Source organism: Erinaceus europaeus, chromosome 2 (assembly GCF_950295315.1).
Source record: "Erinaceus europaeus chromosome 2, mEriEur2.1, whole genome shotgun sequence".
Classification (NCBI taxonomy): domain Eukaryota; kingdom Metazoa; phylum Chordata; class Mammalia; order Eulipotyphla; family Erinaceidae; genus Erinaceus; species Erinaceus europaeus.
This window is the reverse complement of record NC_080163.1, coordinates 111,482,755-111,509,739: the sequence shown is the minus strand read 5'-3', so window position 1 is coordinate 111,509,739 and position 26,985 is coordinate 111,482,755. Positions and strand designations below refer to the sequence as shown.

General features: G+C 39.8%; 1 protein-coding gene across 1 annotated transcript in view; it reads right to left on the bottom strand.

Moving 5' to 3' along the window:
- MTMR9 (myotubularin related protein 9) overlaps positions 1 to 26,730 on the bottom strand; it is a 49,755-nt gene extending 23,025 nt beyond the window's left edge. Inside the window, exons 1-6 of the mRNA XM_060184927.1 lie at positions 26,256 to 26,730; positions 22,451 to 22,559; positions 14,519 to 14,644; positions 7,862 to 8,035; positions 4,519 to 4,736; positions 3,500 to 3,661 (exon numbers count right to left, since the gene is read on the bottom strand). Coding sequence (XP_060040910.1) covers positions 3,500 to 3,661; positions 4,519 to 4,736; positions 7,862 to 8,035; positions 14,519 to 14,644; positions 22,451 to 22,559; positions 26,256 to 26,437 — 971 coding nt within the window. The 5' untranslated portion in view covers positions 26,438 to 26,730. The remainder of the gene's footprint in view (positions 1 to 3,499; positions 3,662 to 4,518; positions 4,737 to 7,861; positions 8,036 to 14,518; positions 14,645 to 22,450; positions 22,560 to 26,255) is intronic.
- Between the last annotated feature and the right edge of the window lie 255 nt (positions 26,731 to 26,985).

Here is a 26,985-nt window from a genome sequence, read left to right as displayed (position 1 = left end):
GGTCCTTGCGCTTTGCGCCACGTGTGCTTAACCCACTGCACAGCACCCAACTCCTCAAAATTATTTTTCTTATGGGGGGGTGACAGAGAGGGAGAGACAGGCGAAAAAAATTATTTTTCTTAGAAGACACAATGAAGTGGAAAGATATTCCATGTTCATGGGTTGGAAGAATTAACGTCATTAAAATGAATATACTTAAGGGCAAAAAAGGGGAAAAAATAGCCCCCCAGGAGCAGTGGATTCATAGTGCAGGCACCGAGCCCCAGCAATAACCCTGGAGGCAAAAATATAAATAAAATGAATACTACCGAGAGCCATATACAAATTTAATGAAACCCCCCTCAAGGTTCCACCCAATTTTTTTTTTTTTTAAGGAAAATAGAATACAAATGTTTATCTGGAACCAGGAAAAAAAACTAGAACTGCCAAAACTATCTTGAGAAGAACAGAACTGGAGGCATCACACTCCCAGATCTTAAACTGTATTACAGGGCCATTGTCATCAAAACTGCTTGGTACTGGAACATGAATAGAAACACTGACCAGTCAAATAGAATTGAGAAGCCCCTGCACCTACAGACATCTGATCTTTGACAAAGGTCCCAGACTATTAAATGGGGAAATGGGAGTCTCTTCAACAAATGGTGTTGGGAAAAAATGGGTTGAAACATGCAGAAGAATGAAACTGAATCACTATATTTCACCAAACACTAAGGTAAATTCCAAGTCGATCAAGGACTTGGATGTTAGACCAGAAACTATCAAATACTTAGAGGAAAATATTGGCAGAACTCTTTTCTGTATATATTTTTTCTTTTTTTAAATATTTATTTAATTTATTTATTCCCTTTTGTTGCCCCTGTTTATTGTTGTAGTTATTGTTGTCATTGTTGTTGGATAGGACAGAGAGAAATGGAGAGAGGAGGGGGAAGACAGAGAGGGGGAGAGAAAGATAAACACCTGCAGACCTGCTTCACCACTTGTGAAGCGACTCCCCTGCAGGTGGGGAGCTAGGGCTCCAATGGGATCCTTAGGCCGGTCCTTGCGCTTTGTGCCACATGTGCTTAACCCGCTGCGCTACAGCCCGACTCCCTCCATATAAATTTTAAAGGCATCTTCCATGATATGAATCCAACTATGAAAAAGACCAAAACAAAAATAAACCAATGGAACTACATCAAATTAAAAAGTTTCTGCCCAGCAAAAGAAACCACTACCCAAACCAAGAGACCCCTCACAGAATGGGAGAAGATCTTTACATGCCATACATCAGACAAGAAGCTAACATTTAAAATATATTAAGAGCTCGTTGGGGCTGGGCAGTAGTGCAGCAGGTTAAGTGCACATGACCCAAAGTGCAAGGACCAGCCTAAGAATCCCAGTTCGAGTCCCTGATTCCCCACCTGCAGGAGGGTTTGCTTCACGGCTGGTGAAGCAGGTCTGCAGGTGTCTTTCTCTCCCCCGTTCCCTCCCTCCCCCCCTTTCTCTCTGTTCTATCCAATGACAGCAATAATAAGAAAGAAAGATAGCCTCCAGGAGCAGTGGATTCATAGTGCAGGCACTAAGCCTCAACAATAACCCTGGAGGGGGGAGTCAGGTGGTAGCACAGCAGGTCAAGCACAGGTGGTGTGAAGCACAACGACCTGTGTAAGGATCCAGGTTTGAGCCCCCCGCTCCCCACTGGCAGGGGAGTTGCTTCACAGGAGAAGCAGGTCTGCAGGTGTCTCTCTCTTTCTCTCCCCCTCTGTCGTCCCCTCCTCTCTCAATTTCTCTCTGTCCTATCCAGCAATGATGACAACAACAATAATAATAACCACAACAACAATAAAACAACAAGGGGAATAAAAGGTGTGTGGGGGGGAATGGCTTCCAGGAGCAGTAGATTCGTGGTGCAGGCACCGAGCCCCAGCAATAACCCTGGAGGCAAAAAAATAAAATAAAATAAGATAACTCTGGAGGCAAAAAAAAAGAGCTTGCCAAACTCAATAAGAAAACAAGTGACCCCATTACAAAATGAGAGGCTATGAACAGAATATTCACCACAGAAGAGATCCAAAATGCCAACAAACATTGAAAAAATGCTCCAAGTCACTGATCGTCAGAGAAATGCAAGTAACAACAAGATAGCACTTTACCCCTGTGAGAAGTTTTGAATAATTAACATAGTACATATCAGAAGGGAAACCCAAATAAGACAAAAGAAAACAAAGGACTAACTCTCATAAGGATGCAGGAGTCCCTTTGAAAGTAGCCAGCTCAAACTAAACACTGACGGAAATAACACACTAGTCTGCACTTAGTGTTGCCCTGGTTGCATCTTCTCTTTATTGTAACTGGGAATTTAGACAACATGGTGATAAGTGAGTATTATAAGTGAGTATTATAATTAGACAGAAGCCTCTGTACTCATCATGTTGGGAAATCTGGTAAGGTCATGTTAAAAATGAACAAGACCTTTCCTTTATACAAGCATCTCATCATTCTGTGACTTCTCTGTCACAAAACCTTGATTTTCAACTTGTGTATTTTCATAGCTGGATAAGCATCACCTAAGACAAAGATGGTGACAGCCTAATCCAAGAGTTTCCACTCCTTCTCTGTCATTAACTTATTAGCACATGGATAATTAGCAACCCACTACACCATCAATTTCTCTATTGCCATTAAAATAAATTATCCTATATTTCTCTATATTTATGCAGCAAAAAAAAACAGATTAAAATCTCAAATGGCAATGCCTATACCTACCCATTTCTTCAGTCAAAATCCCCTTCTGTGACTTTTTTTTTTTTTGTAATCCCTTTTATTATTTTTCTTGAGAGGACTTCCATGCACTGCTCAGCTATGGCATGGTGGTACTAGGGATGGAGCCAGTGAGCTCTGGGACCTCAGACTTGAAAGTGTGACGAGCTTCTACCACTGCATTATCTCCCAGCCCATTTATGCAACAACTTATGTAAGTCAGTCCTGTCTCTGTCAAGTCTTCTCCCTCATGCTAATCACAAGGACTAGCAGCCTTCAGTTGTGTGAATAAACTAAAATTGCTTACTTAGCTCTTACATCATTGCTAGCAGGTTTTCTCAGCCTGAGCTCCAGATCTAACTGTATACCAAGGAACTTGTAATAAGATCACTGAGAGATTAGAAGGGCTCAATTTCTTGTGAAATAAAATCTTATGTCTCATCTTACTGGTACTTCAAAAGTAAGGAGGCAAGTTTTGTTCTCTGAGAATAAACTTCACTTCTTTCTTACATCTTAAGGATTTTATGGGATGGGGGGACTTTTAGAACTGTGTGTCATCCACGATTCATATTCATTCAGCAAAGAGGACTTATCAGTTAAATGCCAGATTCTATACACATACCCAAGATTTACTATCTCACACAGTAATTAATGATCTGAACCTAAGACATAGAACAAGCACACAAGAAATATACATCTGGATAAAAGCAGTCTTATTTGAGCATCTGTTCCACAAGAATGCTGAAAAACACTTTACCTGTCAACACACTGAGCAGCCAGACAGGCAGTTGTCAGAATCTCTTTTACGTGTGTCAGCCAGTTAGAAGCCTCCAGCTTACTGAGCCATCGGTCCATGTTATGAGATTGATCATTACAAGCTTCTACAAGTTTGATTAGGCTCTCCTGAAGAATGTGATACCTTTGAGAAACAAGTTTAAAAAAAAAAAAAGTGAAGAAAAAAAACAACCTCCAAAAGTGTCTATATATCCAAGAGCAAAAGCAGTTCAAAATACTATACAAATATTTATCAGGTTAATGATTTAAGACTGAAAACATTACATTCATGTTGTCAACTGTTCCTCATCAGATTCAACCTAGGTCACACAGCTGAATTCTTTCACTAGTGACAGGTGGCAAGAACTTTACATTTTGTGACATGTCATGACAGTATCACTTATGTGTGTAGACACAAGGCTGGAGGCTATTACATTTTCAGTACAGGTACCCAAGGCCAACTTGTACTTCGTTGTTTTATTCCTCAGACCTCCCCAGAAGTACCTGCAACCGTCTGTTGTCAAGCTTCAACACTAGATGATAGAAGTGGTGGGAAAGGGTGTGAGAAGAGATGAAGATGGGAGAAATAAAATCTCTCAGTCTGTGACTTAGGGGAACATCCATTTCAGTAAGTTTTGGGACGACTAGTCTATAGTTAGAAGAACAGGCATCACTCTTTATCTGAAAGTCATGAAACTTTCAGAGCTGACTTAAGGAAAGAATGCTATTTCACCAAAAGTCATCCAAGACAAGTTTCCTATTTATCACATCAACTGCAATGAAAAGATATCCAGCTAATTTTTTATGTTTTATTAATGCATAGGTTTGCAAACCTGAGGTTTTGAACTCCAGGGAGCTTGAAGTAAAAGTTCATTAGTGGAGGGATACTGGCCACCTTGGTGGTGAGTGTAGTATTGTAACACATTCTTCAGAGAATATAGGAACTATACTCCTAAAACATATGGTCTAGCAAATGAACATAAAGAGCCCTGACTACATTACCTCTCAATTGACTTATGAATCCGCCTCCACTGGGGATAATGTGCTTCCTGTTCAAAGCCACCTCCTTTGGCTCGGGCTTGCTGAGCTACATTTAGGGATCTGGTGTCTATGATATAGCCTCGCTTTCCTGCCCGAAGGGTTGCATTTATCAGCTTCTCATCTTCCTTGCACCGCCTCCCATTTGTGCCTGTGAGAGGCTGACCACTTCGCATAATTACCTGGAAGCACAGTAAAGCTTAACATTTCACAATGACTGCTTTAGTAAAAAAAAAAAAAAAAAAAAAAGAACAACAAGCCCATTGGATAAGAGGAATTGTCCTTAGGTACAATTCCACACAATTTCCACCACCAGAGTTCCATATTCTATTCCTTCCATTGGAAGCTTTCCTGTTTTTTATCTCTCTAGAAGCATGGACCCAGGGTCATTATGGGGTACAGAAGGTGGAAGGTCTGGCTTCTTTGTTTCTCTGCTGGACATGGGCATTGGCAGGTCTATGTATACTCCCAGCCTGTTTCTGCTTTTTTTTTTTTTTAAGTTTCTGAAAACAATAGTGGGTTAGCTAGGTTACCTCAAAAGCTCTGTGTAAATTTAAAATGAAGAAATATTTCTGTGTAATTAATAACAAAAGCTTTGTACTGTTACATGATTTTCTTGCTACTGTCTTTAAATACTATCAAGTAACAGAGGATCTCTAAGATTAAATATTACCACTTAGTCAGTGAATTGAATATCCATCACGTGATCCAGCAGGTGGCGCAATGGATAAAGCACTGAATTCTCAAGCATGAGGTCCTGAGTTCAACCTCCGGCAACCCATGTATCAGTATGATATCTGGTTCTTTCTCTCTCTCCTCCTATTTTTCTCATTAATAAATAAATAAAATATTTTTTAAAAATCCAGCAGACTGGACCTATAATAAAGATAAAAATAATAGCCTAAGAAGCAGAAAGCTTTTGCTTTGATTACATAAACTTAAGAGTTGCCAGGTTTTATCAAGGATTATAAGGAGAAAATGACAATATTTTTTAAGTTTATGCACTATTCTTGTTTGGGGAATCTTTTTTTTAAAGACTTTTATTTATTTATTAATGAGAAAGCTAGGAGGAGAGAAAGAAAGAACCAGATATTTCAGCCACCAGGTTCCAGATGCCATCAGGATGCCGGCCAGGCTTCCCTGGACTGAAGACTCTACCAATGTGTCCTGGAGCTCCGCTTCCCCAGAGACCCACCCTACTAGGGAAAGAGAGTGGCACACTGGGAGTATGGACCGACCAGTCAACGTCCATGTTCAGCAGGGAAGCAATTACAGAAGCCAGACCTTCCACCTTCTACAACCCACAACGACCCTGGGTCCATGCTCCCAGAAGGATAGAGAATGGGAAAGCTATCAGGGGAGGGGATGGGAAATGGAGATTGGGTGGTGGGAATTGTGTGGAGTTATACCCCTCTTACCATATGGTTTTGTTAATTTATCCTTTCTTAAATAAAAAATAAATTAAAAAAAAGAAAGAAAAGAAAGAACCAGTTATCAGATACCACTCGGGTACATGTGCTGCTGGGGACTGAACTAGGGACCCCACGCTTGAGAATCCAATGCTTTATCCATTGTGCCACCTCCTGGACCATGGGAATCATTTTCAGTATCTTAAATGATGCTAATCTTATTTATTCTCCAAGTGCCCATACGCCATCTTCTTTGGCATTCTATGACTTAACTTTTTTTTTTTTTTTTTTTTTTTGTCTCCAGGGTTATTGCTTCGGTGCCTATACCACGAATCCACTGCTCCTGGAGGCTATTTTTTCCCCTTTGTTGCCCTTGTTGTATTATTGCTGTTGTTATAGAAGCCATTGTTGTTGGATAGGAGAGAAATGGAGAGAGGAGGGGAAGACAGAGAGGGGGAGAGAAGGACAGAGACCTGCTTCACCACTTGTGAAGCGACTCCCCTTCACCACTTGTGAAGCAGGTGGGGAGCCGGGGGCTTGAACCAGGATCCTTTGTGCCATGTGTGCTTAACGCACTGCGCTACTACCTGGCCCCTAGGACTTAACTTCTTAAATGGTTGGTAGTCCAAGATCAACTATTGTGAAAGGCTTACTTATGAAACTTTTCTCAATAAATCAGTCTCAATTAAAGAGATCTCTTCCCTAGTGGATTATTAGTCATTTCAACATATCCCATAATATAATCCTATTGTCTCTACCACCCTAAGACTCAATATGTCATTCAGAGGATGACAATGGCTAACTTTCATGTTTGCCATTTAAATGGACACAACAGCATATTTAATATTAGTTGTTAAAATGCATTGTAATAACTCTAGAGAAGAGCAAGTCAATTGAGTAGGCAAGATTGATGACCTGATGCCAAAGTAGCAAATTTTTAGAAATCTTCATCTTCTAAAATCTTTTTTAAAAGAACAAATGTATTTATTAATTAGAGGGAAAGAAAAGGGGAGGAAGAGAGAGCGAACCCTCCAAGGCATCACACTGGCATAGAGAATGCTTGGAATCAAGTTCAGGACTTCATGCCTGAGAGTCCAACACTTTACCCACCTCTTGGTCCCTCTTCTAAAATCTTTGGATTCTGATTTATTAATGGAGAAGACAGCTATAACTTTATCTACTAACTTACCAGTTTTAAAATGAGACATGGAGTTTCTGACACAGAAAATTAAGAGGGAAGAGAGAGATTTAGAAACTACTTAGAAAACATACAGGGAAGTATTTGCCTATTCAATTCCTGGCTCCCAAGTTCACTTACTTGTGACTGATAACATGTGTCACCCACCCTTCTCTCTTTCGCAATTAATCTGGTCAGTTCACTTTTCCCATGCAAATCTGAATATAATTGAGAATAATTAAAGCATTTTACCACTAATCTGCTCAGAGAAAATGTCTCTAAGAATATAATTTTAAGTACAAATACTAGTCCCCTTTGAGCTGAGTCCCAAAGGTGAACCTCTGCACATTTCTAAGGGTGAGCAGCATCTTAGAATTTAGTCATATCCTGGTCACAGAAATATATTCTCCTTGTTTCTTGAAAGTTCATATCTCTCTCTCTCTCTGTTATCAGGGCTTCATTGCTCTAAGCCAACTTGGAGGAGAGAAACACAGGTGGAGAGGGGGAAAGATAAGGGTTGTTTTGCTTGACAAAGCAGATACACTAACCAGATGAGCCATCTTGTAGACCCATTCAGTTGCCTAAAATTTAAATGAACAAAGTCCTGGTGAGAACAAATAACCCCTTCAATGATCATGTACATAGAAAAGAGGAATATGTCTAGGAAAGATTCCCCCAAACCAAGTTCTTTGAGTACCTCACAGTAGTCCTTAACACTTACCATCCCATTCTTTTTATGGTAGTAGCTAAGCACTGGGAAGCGCCCTCCATGACGAAAGGTAGCTACCTTCCGAAGTGCTTCATCATCAATGGACTTAGGTACTATGACGATTGGTGGGTAAGAGGAGCAGACAGCAAAGTCCTTGTTGACATAGCTTAACCTCCATTCATTGGTCTGGTAAGACAAAATATTTCAAACCCAAGCCAGCATCTCAATGTCACAAAATAATCTACAAAATTTTATAGGACCTCAGTCTTCAACTTCCATACAGTGAAGAAGCCATTTGTCAGCAGGTAATACAATGGTGCCTAGTCTATTTGCACATGTTTCCAGAGAAAAAGAATTCTGCTCTTCAGGGGCAACGTCATACATTTCAATGTATTCCTAGTTCCTACAGAGTTCTTCCTAATAAGGAACAAAATCTGATTTTAACCATAACTTAGTATAACTTCCCTATTCCTCATGACATTCTATCCAATATTTAAATGAAAATTGTATCTCCTTTACTTTTCTACTTTCCACATTGAGTACATTAAGGATACATGAGTATCAGGGACATCTTTTTTCTGTGCCTTCCTTTTTTTTTTCATTAGGAGTATAGTTTCTCACTGCTTCACATCACCAAGGGCCTATGTCCCCACTCCCAAAGATAACCACTACAGTTCTCCCAGTCTTAGATATGAGTTTACTTTTTTTTTCACATGCATGTGTTCAATTCTCTGTTACACGAGTGAAATCATTCTGTAGTTGTCCTTTATCTCCTGACTTACTTCACGAAGCATAATCTCCAATTATTTCCATTTTACCCCCAAAAAACCAATATAATTTATGTTTTTATTGCTGAGTAGTACTCTACTGAGTATATGTCCCATAACTTTTTTATCTAGTCATCTGTTGAAGGGCATTTTGGTTGTATCCAAATTTTGGCTACTGTGAATTTTGGTGCATGATGTTAAGTGGTAGTCTAGTTTCACTTTTCTACATGTGGTTATCCAGTTCATTCAGCACCATTTGTTATGTTAAAGAGACTTTCTTTTCTCCATTGGGCAGTTTTGGTCCCTTTGTTGTATATAATGTGTGGGTTTAGTTCTAGGCTTTCTATCCTATTCCACTGGTCCATATATCCATTTTCAAATTTATTTTAATAATGATTTAATAATGATTAACAAGACTGTAAAATAACAGGTACAATTCCACACAGTTTCCACCACCAGAGTTTCATGTCCCATCTCCTCTACTGGAAACTATTTATCCCTGTGGGAGTATGGACCAAAATTCTTTTTGGGGTGCAGAAGGCAGAAGGTATGGTTATTGTAATTGCTTCTCCACTGGACCATATGTCTATTTTTGTTAAAGTACCACACTGATTTCTTTTGCCAGGCAGCCTGTAATATTTTTTCCATGACCTCGAGTCTTCATAGTTTTACAATGGTATGTCTTGATGTTGGTCTTTTTACATTTAGGTAGCTGGGTACATGCTCTGCTTCCAAGAAGTTTATGTTCTGAGGATTACCCAGGTGAGAAAATTCTCTGCTATAATTTCCTTGAATATGGCCTCTGTTCCTTACACCCTGTCAGGGACAACACCTTATTCATCCTCTTTTGGGTACCATTTAATTTGTTAAATATAGCAAAAGGAAGAAAGTAATTTTCCAGATAATTTTCAACCAGAATAGTTCAGAAGTTACTAACTACACCAAAATCCCTGTTCATTTTGATAACTTAAAAAAGGGAGAAAAAAAGTAGAAATATGGATAACATCATTCTTAAGACAATAGGAACTTGGAGCTGGATGGTGGTGGTGGTGTAACCTGGTAACGGCAAATGCTGCCATGTGCAAGGACCCAGGTTCAGGTCCTCCAGCCCCTACCTGTGAAGGAAAAGCTTCATGAGTAGTGGAGAAAAGCTACAGGTGGCAGGTGTCTCTTTTTGTCTCTCCCCCTATTGCTCTCTGTCTCTATCAGAAAAGAAAAAAAGGAAGGAAGGAAGGAAGAAAAAAATAGGAAAGGAGAGGATCACTAGGAATGGTAGAGTTGTCATGTAGGCACCAATCCCAGTGGTACCCCTGGTGGGGGAAAAAAAAACTGATATATTCAGGAGTCACTGAAATGATTTGTAATCAGTACAATAAGAACAAAAATATATAGTATGCTATCAAATGACAACTTATGTCAAATATCATAAATTAAGATCACCTGAATATGAAACACTTTTTGTAATACAGTAAGAGCATATCTATATATTATATCTACGTAAGTTTTGTTTTGTTGCTATAAATCAGAGTTAGCCTAACATACTGGTCATGGATTATAGTACCAGGAGGGTAAAGTTCAAGTATATAAGACAATAATATTTTTAATTCTTTTTATAAGACACACTTATCATAATTCTAAAATTATTTTACCTCATATTACCAACTCTAATATAATTTCCAAAAGATTCCAATCTTGCTCTGAGCTTTCATCATGAATGGGTCTTTAATTTGACCAAATTGTTTTGATTCTTCTAATTTTGTTATGTATGTAATTTATTATTTCTTTCTGGCTAATTTTATAATATTCTTTTTGTATTAAGATTTTTTTTTCCCCCTGCATGGTGTTTATTGGGATACCACAATGTAACAGTTCTATTTTCATGACTTTCATTGCTTGGGAGGAAGAGGTTCTCATAATCATTTAGCTACTATTTCTATATTTTGTTATATTTTTTAAATATTTATTTATTTATTCCCTTTTGTTGCCCTTGTTTTATTGTTGTAGTTATTACTGTTGTTGTTACTGATGTCGTTGCTGTTGGATAGGACAGAGAGAAATGGAGAGAGGAGGGGAAGACAGAGAGGGGGAGAGAAAGATAGACACCTGCAGACCTGCTTCACTGCTTGTGAAGCGACTCCCCTGCAGGTGGGGAGCCAGGGGTTCAAACCCAGATCCTTATGCCGAGTCCTTGTGCTTTGTGCCACCTGCACTTAACCCGATGTGCTACCGCCGACTCCCTCAATTATATTTTTAACTAGAAATAGAAAAGACTGAGACAGAGAGGCAAAGAAAGGAGGGGGGAAAGCATAGCACTGAGGCCTGGTGGCATACCTGATAGAACGCACACATTACCATGCACAAGGACCCAGGTTCAAGCCCATGGTCCCCATCTCTAGGGGGAAGGTTTCATGAACAAGAAAGTAGTGATGTAGCTAGTTCTCTCTCTCTTTACCCCTTGCCATCTCCCCGTTCCCTCTCAATTTTTGTCACTATAAAACATACACACACACACCTGGGCTACACACGATAAAGCTGCTGCTGTCCAAGTGAGCTATTTTGCTGGTCTTCTATTCTTTAACTTCTATTTTTATGAAATATTGGACCAATTCCTTTATCGTCCATGCTTATTTCTAACTTCTCTATCATTTTTCCATCTTCATTTCTATGTTAGATGTTACTGAGTAATTCAGATCAAATATTCTAGATCATCAATTCTCTTTAGTTGTTTCTACTCAGCTACTTAGCCTTTGCATTCTGCCATTCTTTCCTCTATTTAATAAACCTTATTGAATTGTTTATAGTAACATGAAAAATAAACTAAATCCATTTAAAGCACATGGTTTCATGAGTCTTGAAAGTTGTATACAGCAATGAAACCACCACTGTATATTTCCCTTTGTGGAAAACTGGGCAGTTTTAATGGTTGCTATAAAGCCCCCATATAATTCAATTATTGGTATTATCTTGATCTCGGTACTTACTGATTATCTTTTCTTTTGAGAATCATTCACAATATCCTGGCTCAATTTGTATCCAGTAATTTCTATCATAGCCCACAGAGACCATAAACAGTGAATAAGCAGTGTTCTATCTTACAGTGTTCTTATCTGTCCCTTCCTACTTAACAACTCAATTTTCCTTTGGCTTTCTTCTTTACTGACCCCTTCACTGAATCCTTGACACAACCCCCAACCCCTTCTACCTGCCCCCATCCCCCACTCAAAGAATTTCCTTAGATAATCTCATCTTCTCTCCATGGATCTCTACAATGTCTCAATGATCACTGTAAAATTATCACCCTCAACACAGCTCTGTGTTTAAGTTCCAATATATCTCTTAAAATACATCCAACAGCACATACCTGCAGTCTTTCAAATTAGCCATCTCTGAAACTGAACTCAGTTCCCCACCAAACACATCTCTTGCTGCTTTCCCCATCTCAGTAGTCCTATCCTAGATGCTGCTGGCTGCTTTTTTTTTTTTAACCTTTGACATCCAGTGAGTATGTCAATTCATTTTACTTCTACTTCCTGAATCTTTCTGCACTGTCACCCCTCTACAATCGACCCAACCCTCTTCTTTCTATTATTATGGTAGCTTCTTACGCAGTTTCTCAGCACTTTGAGTCCGTATTGATTTTCTGTAACACACATCTAATAGTGTCATTTCCCCTGTGCTTGTGGATACTTTTATCAGCACTTATTTTACTGAACTCAATTATTTTATAAATATTAGTCTGAATAAGTAAAAGGGAAAAACCATACTTTTCCTATTTTAAATTTCTAGGATTTAGCAATAGTACATAAACATTGAAGACCAAGGCATAAAACCAAGGCATGTTCTTTTAAGTCTGGATTACAACACATGCAGAAAAATAGCAGAACTTCAAGTATATACACTGGCTAAATAATTAGCTTAAAGCAAAAAAAGAAATATCTGCTAAGAAAAAAAAAAAGCACTGAGTCTAAGTAAAAAATATTTTAAAATTATGTACATCATAACAAAATGCATGAAAAGATATATTTTAGTTTATTTCATTAGAAATCTAATCCTTGTGTCTCTCTCTCCCCCTCCTTCTCTTTCTCTCATTAAAATAAATAAAATATTTTTTTAAAAATCCAATCCTTGGAAAAAACAAATGCAACTAAAAATAGTAGTATAGGAGGTCGAGCGGTAGCACAGTGGGTTAAGCGCACATGGCACAAAACACAAGGACCGGCCTAAGGATCCCAGTTTGAGCCCCTGGTTCCATACCTGCAGGTGGGTCGCTTCACAAGCAGTGAAGCAGGTCTGTAGGTGTCTATGTTTTTCTCTTCCTCCTCTCTCCATTTCTCTCTGTCCTATCCAACAACAGCAGCAATGATAACAATAATAATAACAACAACGATAAAAAAACAAGGGCAACAAAAGGGAAAAAACAGCTTCCAAGAACAGTGGATTCATAGTGCAGGCAAAACCCTGGAAGCAAAAAAAAAAAAAAAAAAAAAAAGTAGTATAACTCCAACTTATAATAAATGTTGTGGGTATCATATTTTTAAGAGAATCAATGATAAACCGGAAGTCCAACTGAAAAGAACTAATTGGCAATAAAGGGCCCTAAGGTCAGTGTTATGAAAAAAGACTGAAATAAATACTGGTACTTAATCAATAGAAAAGAAAATTTAATGGGGACACAAATGTTCTCAAATTGAAAAACCGTTTATAGTAGAGAAATAAGACAGTATGAATAACACAAGGCAATAAAATTGGGCCTAAGTATAGAGGACTAGAGCTCAGGTTAACATTAGAACTGTCAAAAAAATGGGACATTATCATGTCATTTTAGGAATTCTGTTCTAGAGATTCAAGCAAAGGCTGTACTACAAACCATACATGAGTGTATTTAGTGCAGGACAACTCAGCACAAAATTTAGTAGACGGATTTGAATGTTGACTTGCAAAGTGTAGCCTAGACTGGTTTACTTATGATACCTAACACCTAAATCAAGGGCAGGGTACTTGTATATGCAATTTTAGACAACCAAGTAAATCATCCAGATCTTTCTTTCCTTATCACATTCTGCCTGTTATTTTCCACCTAAGAAATAACTACGGACTACTAAGTAGCTGTAAGATGGTAGTTCATTGGTACTAAAGAAAAGCATTATGTTCTTAAGAATGTATACCATGCAGTTTTTAGTGGAATAAAGATACTCAGTATAAGCACTACTCAGGTAGAGTTATACATGACTATGGAAAAGCATTCTGTTCATGGAAATATGAAATCTTCTCCCCTTTCATGTTACGCCTTTCACTTTTTAATTATATCTTCATTCTTTCGTTTGCCCTGGTACCTACTTCTTCATCTCCTTAGGACCCACTTACAGAGTTGTGATAAAAGAAGAAAGAAGTAAATGGTGAAGAACAAAAAAGAAAACCCAGTTCTAGCTATCAGGTCTTAGCAACTCAAATGGTAAAGTCAAAAATAATCCAAAGAAACAAATGTGACATATGGTTCACTAATGTTGTCTTTTAGGTATACTGTGGGTTCATCAGACTTGGGAGCTCCTAACCTAATAACTACTAATTAAGTTGCTTCTATGGAGATACTCTTAAAACACCCAACACTCAACTCAAAGAGACGTCAGGACTATATGAAGATCTTACTGTTTGGCTAATTTATTTTCAAAATTAAAGTAACATTTAGAATACAGTAAGTTCAGTGGAAGAGAAATCACTGAAGTTCTAGCACTGAGAGTAAATTGTACACAGCTCTGAAAAGCAGAGGCTACAGAAGTAATAATTAATAGCACAAGTTAGTCAATTGTACTTTATTATTCTTCAAAAGGAAGCTATCATTTTCACAAGTAAAGCAAGATGTGGGGTTATTTCTCATTACCCATAGGTCACAAAAATAACTCACTGCTGAAGAGTAGAGTTCAAACTCTTGCTCAGGAAGGAAAGAATGCCAACCATCTTCTATCACTTCAAACATAGGCCGGTAAAAAAAAGGGTACATCAGAGTGATGGAGTCCAGGGTAGACAACGCCTAGAGGTAAAAAGAAAGAGAAACTATGATTTGAAATACATTCTAATTGACAGACTGTTATTAGACAAAACACCGAATATATTTCCCTCACACTGTATCACTAGATAAAATTATCATCTTATAGAAGCTAATATATTTCTGGGCATCAGATAACAGGCAGGATTTGGTTAGTAAGGTGTTGGTTGCCAACTATAACAATACGTAAATTACATAAATCGGTATATGTTAGTAACTGTAAAAAAGGGGAGAAGGGCAGTAGTATAGAGAACCAGACTGCTAAACTCAATAAAATTCCAGATCCCAGTAACTGTGGTTAAAGAATATAACTAACCTGTGCTTCAGTTTCCTCTACTGCAAAACACAAGAAATTACAGTGCTTACTTCATCTGGTAGAAGGTAACAGGCTTCAAGCAGTGTCTGATATAATAATGAACTCTAAAATGAAGTTTAGCTATTGCATGCTTCACATGTTCCTCCCTTCCCAAAGTGATAGGCCATTTGCTCAGGTCCAACTCATCTCATCTTTGCTTACAGTTTGTCATAATTTTTTTAATAACTAGATTTACTTAGACAGACTAATGTTCACATGCATCATACTATATTTTATCTAAAGTTATCATAAAAGTTATCAAAAATATTTTAAAATACTTCATTTGGATATGTACCTCTTTGTTGCTTCTTAAAATATATATTATTATTTTTATATCATTTATTTTTAATGAGAGAGAGAGACAGCTCAGCTCTGGTTTAGGGTGGTGCTGGGGATTAATCCTGGGACCTCACAGCCTCAAGTATGGAAGTCTTTTGCATAACCATTATGCTGTTTCCCCAGCCCTTCTGCTCCTCTCCTAGTCCCTTCTCTCCCCTCCCCTCCCCTCCCCTCTCATGTCCTAATACTACAGTGACCCTTCTCAAGCTGGGACAGTAACCCTGACCCCAGTGAGTTTGTATGCATCTGGAACATTCGAATTCTGAGTGACAATACCAGGAAAGTCTAACTAAATAGAATAGGCCCTGGCAGTGGACCTGGCAGTTCTATATTTATGGAAAGCATTTCTGACTGGGGGAGGGTGTCTTAAAAGTAACTTGCATAATTCAAAATTTCAGTAATTATGGGGACGCTTACCTAGAAGGAATCCAATATCAAGCTGCTAATATACCTCAAAGTTCTCTGGATGAAACTACCTCCCTCTAGGTCACAGAAGGATCAGGCTCACAAAGGGATGGACCCATGACTTAAATTGAACAAATACATAGTTCAGCAGAGTAACAAAGTGCTATTCTCTCTCCATAAATCAGGAAGCCTTCTCTACAAAGCTCATAAAACTGGAAGTATAGAGAATCATCATGGCAGTATATTCTGTTATCCCGTGCTATATTGTCTTTGACTGCTTGTTTGACCATACAGAAGCAAAAAGCCCAGTCCTAGAAATGGCACAGTGGCTAAGGCATTTGACTCTCAAGCATGGACTCCTGAGTTCATTCTCTGGCATTGCATGTGCTAGAGTGATAATCTGGTATGTGTTCCATTTCCCCTCTCTCTTTCTCTCTCATATTTATCAAAAAAAAAAGGGGGGGGAGAAAGAAAGAAAGAAAGAAAGAAAGAAAGGGAGTTGGGTGGTAGCACAGCGGGTTAAGCACATGTGGCATGAAGCACAAGCAATAGGCACACATCTTTTGACTGGTTGTGATTCCATTTTATGGCATTAGAGAGAGGACTTTTCCTTTAAACACATTAATGTTTAAAGAGCTGAAAATATTTCAACTCAAAAATAAAGTTGAAACTACATAGAAAAAAAGTCTTCACTAGAATTTCTGCTACAAGGTATAGACAGATACAGCTATGGAAATACAGTATCCTCTCAAAGATTTAATGCATTTTGCTGAATGTAATTTGTATAAGCCAGATGTTTTCAATTCTGATGAATAAAATTATTGTACAGAAAAAAATAAGAATTTATGCTACAATTTCTGAGACAGTTGAGCAGATGGACACTTTAGTTACAAGAATAACTTCATGAGCCAGGAGGCGGCACACCTGGTTGAGTGCATATTACAATGAGCAAGGACCCAGGTTCAAGCCTCTAGTCCCCACCTGCAAAGGGAAAGCTTTGTGAGTGGTGAAGCAGTGCAGCAGGTGTCTCTGTTTCTTTCCCTCTCTTGATCCCAATTCCTCTCAATTTCTGACTATTTCCAATAAAATAAAGATAATAAGAAAAAAATTTTTTAAAAAGTTTCAATATGCTATCTGAGAAATTCACTTATTATTTCTAAATTATGTTAAGATGTATGGGTGGGCCAATGGGTGGGGTAGATGTCAGGAAAAGGCCAAGTTCACTATGTGTATTCAATGAGCTGTAAAAACATTCAGCATCTATACAGCAAACCCTAACAAAAGGACTTTTCAAAGTTAACCCAATTACCAAATAATGTGATGATAACAATAACTATCCATTGTCTATTTGAACCCTAAGACAGCAGGAACCTCACATCTCCACTATAGAGCCTCTACTTCCCCCAGTCCTGGAACCCTAGGATAGGGCCCACTTTCCCACATGCCTCTCCCAATCCACATCAAATAATATTGCATCAGCCGATCGCAACCTAGTCAACGCAACAATTGCCACCTCAACATGCTTCAGCTCAGACTGTGTCCAGAGTCTTCAGGTGTGGAATGACAACCCTTCAGCTTCATTACTCAGGTGAGACCTTTCCTTTCATAGTATTCTCTAATTCTATCCCAGGTGGATCACTTTCTAACAAAGTCCCAAAACCTAGATATAGACCAGGTTCTATGAGAGAGCATATGTTCACACGTATCCATAAACTAGTGCAAAATATATACCTGAAAGTACACTAGAGTTTGCAGTGAGTACCACCCCCAACACTTCCTCTCCACTATTCCAACCTTTGGGTCCATGATTGCTCAACAATTTGTTTGGCTTTGTATGTTAACTCTCTTTTCAGTCACCAGGTTCCAGATGCCATCAGGATGCCGGCCAGGCTTCCCTGGACTGAAGACCCCACCAGTGTGTCCTGGAGCTCTGCTTCCCCAGAGACCCACCCTACTAGGGAGAGAGAGTGGCACACTGGGAGTATGGACTGACTAGTCAATGCCCATGTTCAGCGGGGAAGCAATTACAGAAGCCAGACCTTCCACCTTCTGCAACCCACAATGACCCTGGGTCCATGCTCCCAGAGGGATAGAGAATGGGAAAGCTATCAGGGGAGGGGACAGGAAATGGAGATTGGGTTGTGGGAATTGTGTGGAGTTGTACCCCCCTTACCGTATAGTTCTGTTAATTTATCCTTTCTTAAATAAAAAATAAATTAAAAAAAAATTCAGCATCAGCAGAGGGGAGTCAGGCAGTAGCGCAGCGGGTTAAGTGCACGTGGCACTAAGAGGAAGGACTGGCTTAAGGATCCCGGTTTGAGGCTCTGGCTCCCCACCTGCAGGAGAGTCACTTCACAAGTGATGAAGCAGGTCTGCACGTGTCTATCTTTCTCTTTCCTCCCCCCCCCCATCTCCTCCTCCTCTCTCCATTTCTCTTTATCCTCTCCAACAACAACAATAATGACTACAACAATAAAACAAGGGCAACAAAAGGGGATAAATAAATAAGTACTTGAAAAAAAAATTCAGCAGAGCAGTTCATGTTCTGAGCTCAAATTACGATAGCTAATAATTTATGGCTTTAAAAAATAATAATGTATGGCTTCCTTGATGCCTTTAGGATGTTTATAAAATGAGTCAGCTCCTAAGGAGCTTCAGGTAAAATGTATGTGTCTCTAGTTAAGTAACTAATTAGTGTCTGATGCCAACCAGAAAATGGGTGATATTCTCTCTTATTTCTTCCTGTTTCTTTCCCTCTCCCTCTCTTTCCCATGCAATTTCTCTTAACACCTACCAACCAGCTAGTTTACAAGTAACAAGAGATTAAAACAAAAACAAACAAAAAAAGGCAGTAGTTAGTTAAGGAAAATCTGCAGAGTGAAAAAACAAAAGGGCACATGTTCAACTGCAATCTTGGTAATATTCCCCTGGAACAAATAACAGACCATGATTTCAGTTGAAAAGCCTAAAGTCACAGTGCATTTCTTACTCATGTTAAAAATTTGGCCAAGCTGACATTACTGTCACTTTCAAATGACAGATAAGATGGGGCTTATCTCATTCCCTGAAGTAAAATTTAGCCAAAAGAGAAATAAAAATGTTACATGGGGCTGGGGACAAAGCTTAACAGTTATACAAAAAACCTTTCATACCTGAGGCTCAAAGGTCCCAGAGATGTAGTTCCAGAACCACAATAAACTGGAGCTTTGGAGAAAAAAGAAAAGAAAAGAAAAGAAAAGAAAAGAAAAGAAAAGAAAAGAAAAGAAAAGAAGGAGAAGGGGGGGGGGGGAATCACATACCACTTCCTTAGTATAGCAATTGTTCCTCTAGCTTCTTATTCTTGTTTAACAATCAAACAAAATCCAGGGCCAGGCTGTAAGTACATCTGGTAGAGTGTACACATTACCGTGACCAAGGACCTAACTTCAAGCCTTCAGTTCCCACCTGCAGGGGGGAGCTTCATGAATGGTGAGTCAGTACTGCAAATATCTCTCTTTCTCTGTCCTCCTTACTTCTCAATTTCTTTTCTGTCGATAAGTAAATAAATACATAAAAGAAAAAAATGGCCACCAGGAGCAGTAGATTCATCATGCAAGCACTGAGCCTAAGTGCTAACCCTGGTAGCAATAAAATAAAAAAAAAAATTAAAAATCAAACAAAGTCCTACTTGTAGATGTTTAAGTCTTTCTACCTCAATTTTAATAGTTAAATCAACATTCTTTTGGCACATAAAATCTAGTTTAGTTATTCAACAACAAAGGAAGCTAGTGTATTTCATATTTCTATACTTAGGAAGTACAGTAAACAAAGTTAATTGCTAAAAAAAAAAAAGTTAATTGCTATAATTTAGTGACAGTGACGTAAAATAAGGCAATCTAATAACCATGTGCCAAAACAGCTGGCAAGAAAAAAAAGCAAAGAAAATAGTGTGAGCTTTTTCTTCAATTTAAATATTAAGGATGAGGAGATGGTTCACTGATACACTGCAAGACTCACATGTGTAAAGTCCTGAGTCCAGTCCCTGGGCTGCATTTTGCCCCCTCTTTATTTCCGTTTTTCTCATTCATCCATTTTGCCCCCTCTTTATTTCCATTTTTCTCATTCATCCATTAACAAGTAAATGAATTTTTTTTGTTGTTGTTGTTGCCTTTGTTGTTGTAGCCTCGTTGCGGTTATTATTATTGCCATTGTTGATGTTGTTCGTTGTTGGATAGGACAGAGAGAAATGGAGAGAGGAGGGGAAGACAGAGAGGGGGAGAGAAAGATAGACACCTGCAGAGCTGCTTCACCGCCTGTGAAGCAACTCCCCTGCAGGTAGGGAGCCGGGGGCTCGAACCGGGATCCTTAATGCCGGTCCCTGTGCTTTGCGCCACATGTGCTTAACCCACTGCGCCACCGCCCGACCCCCACAAGTAAATGAATCTTGAAAATGTTTATTCTCATTGAACAGAGACAGAGAGAAATTGAAAGGGAGTAGGGAGACAGGAAGAGAGAAAAAGAAAAACTTGTACTGCTTGACTGCTTGTCAAGCTTTCTTCTCAGCAGGTGCAAAGTAGGTGGGGGCTTGAACCCAGTTCCTTGCACATGATAAGATGTGCACCTTAGCTAGATGTGCCACCACCCAGTCCCAAATAAACCAATTTTAAACATTAAATTATCCAAGCAAGGCCTCTGTTATTTGTCACCAAAAGAGATATTCAATACTATTTATACAAACACATCCTGTCATAAGCAAACTTGATATATGGAATTTCAAGTTTAATGAAAACAAAATACAACCAAAATTTGGTGATAATTACTAGCTTTATAAAAGTAATAACTCTTCTAAATTTTTACCATAGCTACATTCAACTGGATTTTACTAAGCCTTTAAAAGTAAGAAAATTCTATTGCATGCTGCAATATGGATATACCTTGAATGCCTTATACTGAATGACATGCCATTCACAAAAAGACTAGTAATATAGGATCCCACTTTTAAGAATTATCCAGAGTAGTTAAACTATAAGAAATATACAGGTGTGTGTGTGTGTGTGTGTGTGTGTGTGTGTGTGTGTGTGTGTGTGTGTGTGTAGGGGAGCTGCCATAGGCTAAGGGAATCGGGGAATTAGGGGTTCCTGTTTATTTTTTTGCCTCCAAGGTTATCACTGGGGCTCAGCGCCTGCACTAAAAATCCACTACTCCTGGAGGCCATTTTTTCCATTTTGTTGCCCTTGTTGCTGTTATTGTTATTGTTGCCATTGTGATTGTTGTTGTTGGAGAGGACAGAAAGAAATCAAGAGAGGAGGGGAAGACAGAGGGGGAAAGACAAACACCTGCAGACCTGCTTCATAGCTTGTGAAGTGACCCACCCCTGCAGGTGGGAAGCCCGGGGCTCAAACAGGGATCCTTGTATCAGCCCTTGCCATGTGCGCTTAACCTGATGCACTATCACCTGGCCCTCCTCCTGTTTAATAGAGTTTCCCATCTTGCAAGATGTAAAACATCTGGAGATCTATTTCACAACAATGTGAATATACTTACCAGCTCTGAATTTTACACTGTCAATATGGTATATTGTAATTATAGGGGTTTTTAGCCACAATTTGGAGAAGGAAGAATGGTCTTGGGCAGGCAAGATAGTTCACCTAGGAGGGTGTCTGCTTTGTCATGCACCAGACCCACATTTGAGCCTGGTTTCCACCACTAGGGAGAAAACTCTGTTGTAATATCTTTCCCTCCCTCCCATTATCTGTCTCTCTCTCTCCCTCTCCCTCTAAAGAAGTCAGCCTGGAGTATGACAGTAACAAAAACCTCACAAGTCTGCCCATAAAACTGCTAATAAATGACAGAAAACCCTCTAATACTAGCTGCTAATTACCAAATTTTATAGTAAGCATTCTACATAGACCAACTAGTACAATTTTTACAACATACCTAAAAGGTAGGCAAAGCTTTCTTCATTTAATAAAAACTAGGAAACTAGGATCAAGGCAGCTAAGTATTTTATCCATGCCTACAAACTACCAACAGTAAAATCACATCAAATCATACTATTACAATATGATTCCATAGTTACTAACATGCCTATTCAAATCTAGAATCACAACTATTGTGAAATAAAATAAAGTATAATCAAAATGCTTGACTAGTAGGCTGCTTTGTCATGTGTGCAACCCAGACTTGAGCCTGGACCCCACCACATGGAATGAAGCTTCAGTGCTAGTCTCTCTCACTCTTCTATTTCTGCCTCTCTGTCTGAAAAAGTCATCCTGAAGCAGTGAAGCTCCCACAAGAGTAGTCCATGCAGTACAAAATAATCTGGTAGAAAAGTAAACAATATACTTGGCTAACTCTCACTAGTTGTTCAAGCCCCCAGCCCCCCATCTGCAGGAAGCTTTAAGAGTGGTAAAGCAGACTGCAGGTATCTCTTTCTCTCCCTCTCTCCCTATCAGTTCTCTGTCTCTATGCAAAATAAATAAATAATGTATTTTTTAAAGCTTCTATAAGCCAATAAAGTGCTATTACATTCCAATGACAATGAATCAGAGTAAGGCTTTTCCTCTGTCTTCAATATCTAAATCACAGAACATGACCAAATATTTAATGAAGAAACAAAAAAGCTATATTCAATCAGGATAAAATATTCTTTTTTAAAATTATGATCTATTTTTAGATCATAGTTTTTTATCAGTTTGTCTCAAGATACTCACCTCTATAGAACTGGCTATATTCAAACATTCTTCCATTCCAGGAATATCCAACTGAATAATTCGAAAGTCTTTACATTTTATGATGATGGTACCTAAGGGTCCCACAAATCTGTAAAAAAAAAATAATAATTACAAATCATGTAACATATAGAATCATTATTTTTAAATATACTATTATTTATTTGAAAAGGAAATGTAGGGTAGGGGTAGATAGCATAATGATTATGCAAAGAGACTCTCATGCCTAAGGCTCCAAAGTCCCAGGTTCAACTCCCTAATACCACCATAAGCTAGAGCTGAGCAGTGCTCTAGTTAAAAACAAAACAAAACAAAAATGTAGTTGTAATTAACATCTATATTCAACTTTCTTAACAATAAGCCTAATTAAGGAAAAGCCAAGTTTGAATCATTAACTATTTAAGATATTTGTGCTTAAAATGTTCTCAGATACATAAAATAATTCACACTAGTGCGGTCCGTTAAAGGAAAAAAAAAAAAGAGAGAGAGCCACTCCTGAACAAGACATGATGGAAGATGTGCTATATAAAGGCAGTTGTTTTAACAATGCTCAAAGACCTTGTGCACTGTAATAGGTGGGCTTAACCAGGTGTGCCACTGCCTGGCCCCAACTTTTTTGTTTTTAAGATTTATTTGCGTATTAATGAGAAAGAGCGAGAACCAGAACAACACTGTGGCACATGAGCTGTTGTCAGGGATCAAATTCAGAAGATCATGCTTGAAGGTCCAACATTTTATCCACGATACCACCTCCTGGGTCATTTGGATAACTTTTCTATGGTATCTTTTGTTGAACACTTGTTAACTTTAATGCACATTTCACCATATTTTTATTTTATAGTTTGTGTGTATGTGTATTTTCTTTTTTCTTTCTTTCTTTCTTTCTTTTTTTTTTTTTTTTTTGTCTTACAGAAGAAATCCTTCCTTATCCCAAGTTCACTAAGGTAGTTTACTGCATTTTTTAAAAAATATTTATTTATTTATTCCCTTTTATTGCCCTAGTTGTCTTCTTGTTGTAGTTGTTACTATTGTCGTCATTCTTGGATAGGACAGAGAGAAATGGAGAGAGGAGGGGAAGACAGAGAGGGGGAGAGAAAGATAGACACCTGCAGACCTGCTTCACTGCTTGTGAAGCGACTCCTCTGCAGGTGGGGAGCCGGGGGCTCGAACTGGGATCCTTATGCTGGTCCTTGCACTTTGCACCACGTGCGCTTTACCCGCTACGCTACCGTCCGACTCCCTGTTTACTGCATTTTAAAAAATTTATTATCTTTATTTATTGTATAGAGACAGCTAGAAATCAAGAGGGTAGAGGGAGATAGAGAAGGAGAGTCTTTGGCCATACCACCCAGTACATGCATAATCTCGGCTGATTTCAGAAGCTAAGCAGTGTCAGGCCTGGTTAGTACTTGGGTGGGAGAAGGAGAGAGATACCTGCAGACCTGCTTCACCACTTTCTAAGTTTTCCTCATGCAGGTGGGGACCTTGGGCTCCAACCCAGGTCCTAGAGCATTGTCACAGGTGCTTAACCAGGTGCACCACCAACCATCAGCCCTATTTTCTGCTTTTCTTTTTTCCTTTCCTTTTTTTTTTTTTTTTTTTGCCTCCAGGGTTACTGCTTGGGCTTGGTGCCTGCACTAAGAATCCACTGCTCTTGGGGGATATTTTTTCCCTTTTGTTGCCCTTGTTGTTGTTATTGCTGTCGTTGTTGGACAGGATACAGAAGTCAAGAGAGCAGGAGAAGACAGGGAGGGGGAGAAAAAAGACACCTGCAGATCTGCTTCACCACTTGCAAAACGACCCTCCTGCAGGTGGGGAGCCAAGGGCTTGAACCCGAATCCTTATGCCAGTCCTTGCGCTTCGACTGATGTGCCCTTAACCCGCTGCGCTACTGCCCAGTCTGTTTTCTGCATTTTTAAAAGAATAGTTATTTACTAATGATGCCAGGATCAAATTCAGGACTTAGTGCTGGAGAGTCTCACCCCTTATCTACTGTGTCACCTACTGACCCACAGCCTCAAGCATTTTCTTCCACATTAGCTTCATAGTTTTATCCTTCATTTTAAGCCTAAAGTCATTTGCAGTCTACTTTTGTTTCAAATGTGATAAAAATCCAATTATGAGGACACAAAACTCTAGAGGTGGGATTGGTGTGCAATTATACTCGTAATCTTATAGTTTATTAAATCACTAATAAAAAAATGTTTAATGTATGTTTTTCTCCACATCTCATCCTTCACTGATTTATTACAAATCGAGTGGAGATGTGTGTGAGAGTCTATGTATATGTTCTCTTTCTGTTGTGTCCTTTAAGTTTTGGTATGTTGTATTTGTGTTTTCTATTTTTCTCGAAGTATTTTCTAATTTCCTTTATGTTTCTTTAATCCAGTGGTTGTTTAATTTCCACAATTGTGTGGGTTTTCCAATTTTCCCTTTGGTACTGGTCTTTTGTGTGTTTGACAGAAGACATTCAAGGGTCTCCAGTATCTTTTTAAATTCAGTTTGATAGGACAGAAAGAAATTTAAAGGAGGAAGGGAAATAGAGGGAGAGAGACACCTGCAGGACTGCTTCATCTCATGAAGGTCCTCCCCTGCCAGGTAGGAACTGGGCACTTGAGCTTGGGTCCTTGTGTATGGAAATGTGTGCACTCAACCAAGTGTGCCACTGGCCAGCCCTTAGAGGTAATTAATTATGATCTCTAATTAAAGAACCAACTCTGATCTTTTCCCAAGCAGAATGAATAAGATAAATAAAAGATATTCTAATTTCCCATTGTGAGAAGAACTAATGACTGGTGAGGTGAAAAATAAGAAATATAACAAGCTGAACATTTTTGAGGAAGGAAGAAAAATGTTTTCTGGAATTTAGATACTAGAAACTCCTTTCTTTTGAGTTTTTCTTTACAGAAATCACCTTCAATCACAACTTGGTGAATTGTGATGGAGAGTTAACATCCAGGATATTATGTTAAAAAAGAAAACTTTATATGGCCAAGGAAATAGCATAGCTGGTAGGCCACAGGATTTGCATGTCTGCGGCTAAGGAAATCCCAACATTGCATGGACCCAGAAATGTTCTGGTCTCTCCCTCTCCATTCTCTTGTGAAGCTGTCTCATCTGAAACAAGTCTGGGAGCCAAGCAGTGGTGCCCGGGTTTCGCACACATACCATCATGTGCAAGGACCTGGATTCGAGCCACTGCTCCCCACCTGCGGAAGGTGGGGGAGGGTCGCTTCATGACTGGCGAAGCAGGTCTGCAGGTATCTTTCTCTCTCCCTCTCTCCTCGTCCTCTCTCAATTTCTCTCTGGCCTATCTAATAAAAATCAGAAGGGCTTTAAAGGGGTTAGGGCGGTCGTCCCCACCTGCAGAGGTAAATCTTCATGAGTGGTGAAGCAGGGCTGCAGGTGTCTCTCTCCATCTATCTCTCCCCTCTAAATTTCTCTCTGTTCTATCAAATAAAAAATAAAGTTAAAAAAGCCATCTACAACATTTGGGGGGCTAGATAAACAAGTCAAGTCTTAACACGTGGAAAAACCATCCAAAATGATTACAAGGATGGTAACGGCCCCTTAAATAACCTTAGCACTACCACCCAGATGTCATGGAAACCAGGTGTGCCGTTTTCTTGACTCAAGACTCTCCCTCCAGGTAGAGGGGCCTCTTTGGCTGGCAGGTGGGGCGACGGGCCGCGAGGACACCACGGAGGTGTTTCCTGGGTGGTCGTTCCCCCCGCAGAGCCCTGGGCCCCCGGACCTGTAGGGGAGTGGGCGTGGGACCCGCTCTCACCGCTTGTCGATGGCATCGATGTTTGAATGGAGGAGCCACAGCTCCTCGGTGTTGTCCTGGCGGGAGGACAGGATCAGATGATGCCCGGTCAAGCACAGGGTCCCTTCCACGGCCGGGTAGAAGGGCCGGTGCAGCACCACGTTGTCCACCCGGGGAGTCTTGATGAGCTCGGCGAACTCCATGGCGCCCCGCAGCCCGGAGGAGCGAGGCTACACGGAATGTTACCCGATGCGGTGGCCGGAGGGGCGGGGACCGGGGCGAGCAGGCCGGACCCCGCCCCAGGCCTGCGGCCACCCGGCCGGCTTTGGTCTCGCACCTCCAGATCACCCCAGGCCGGGGAACTCGCCCTCGGGGGCCGCACCTCCACTCGCCTGCAGCGCGGCCTCGGGGCGCCGGGAAGGAGGAGGCCGCCGCCACAGGACCGCTTTCTGCCTCCCAGCCTCCCGGGACTCCTGGCGGAAGTGGCTGGTGGTAACTCCGGGCGGAAGCGGTGAGAGTCAGAAGACCGGAAGTTAGGGACGGAAGTCGGTCAGCAGTGAGCTAGCTCGGGAGAAGCCGCCTGTGTTGAGCATTTGTGTTCTGCCCTGGGAGAAAATTTTTAAAAATTTGCTCCTCATGCCCCGCCTCCCACCCCACCCCCAAATGTGGAGCTGACAAGAAGCGGACCCTGGTCTGTGTCACTGTTGAAGAGTGAGCCTCCCAGGGCTACGTTGAAGTATGGCGATGCTCA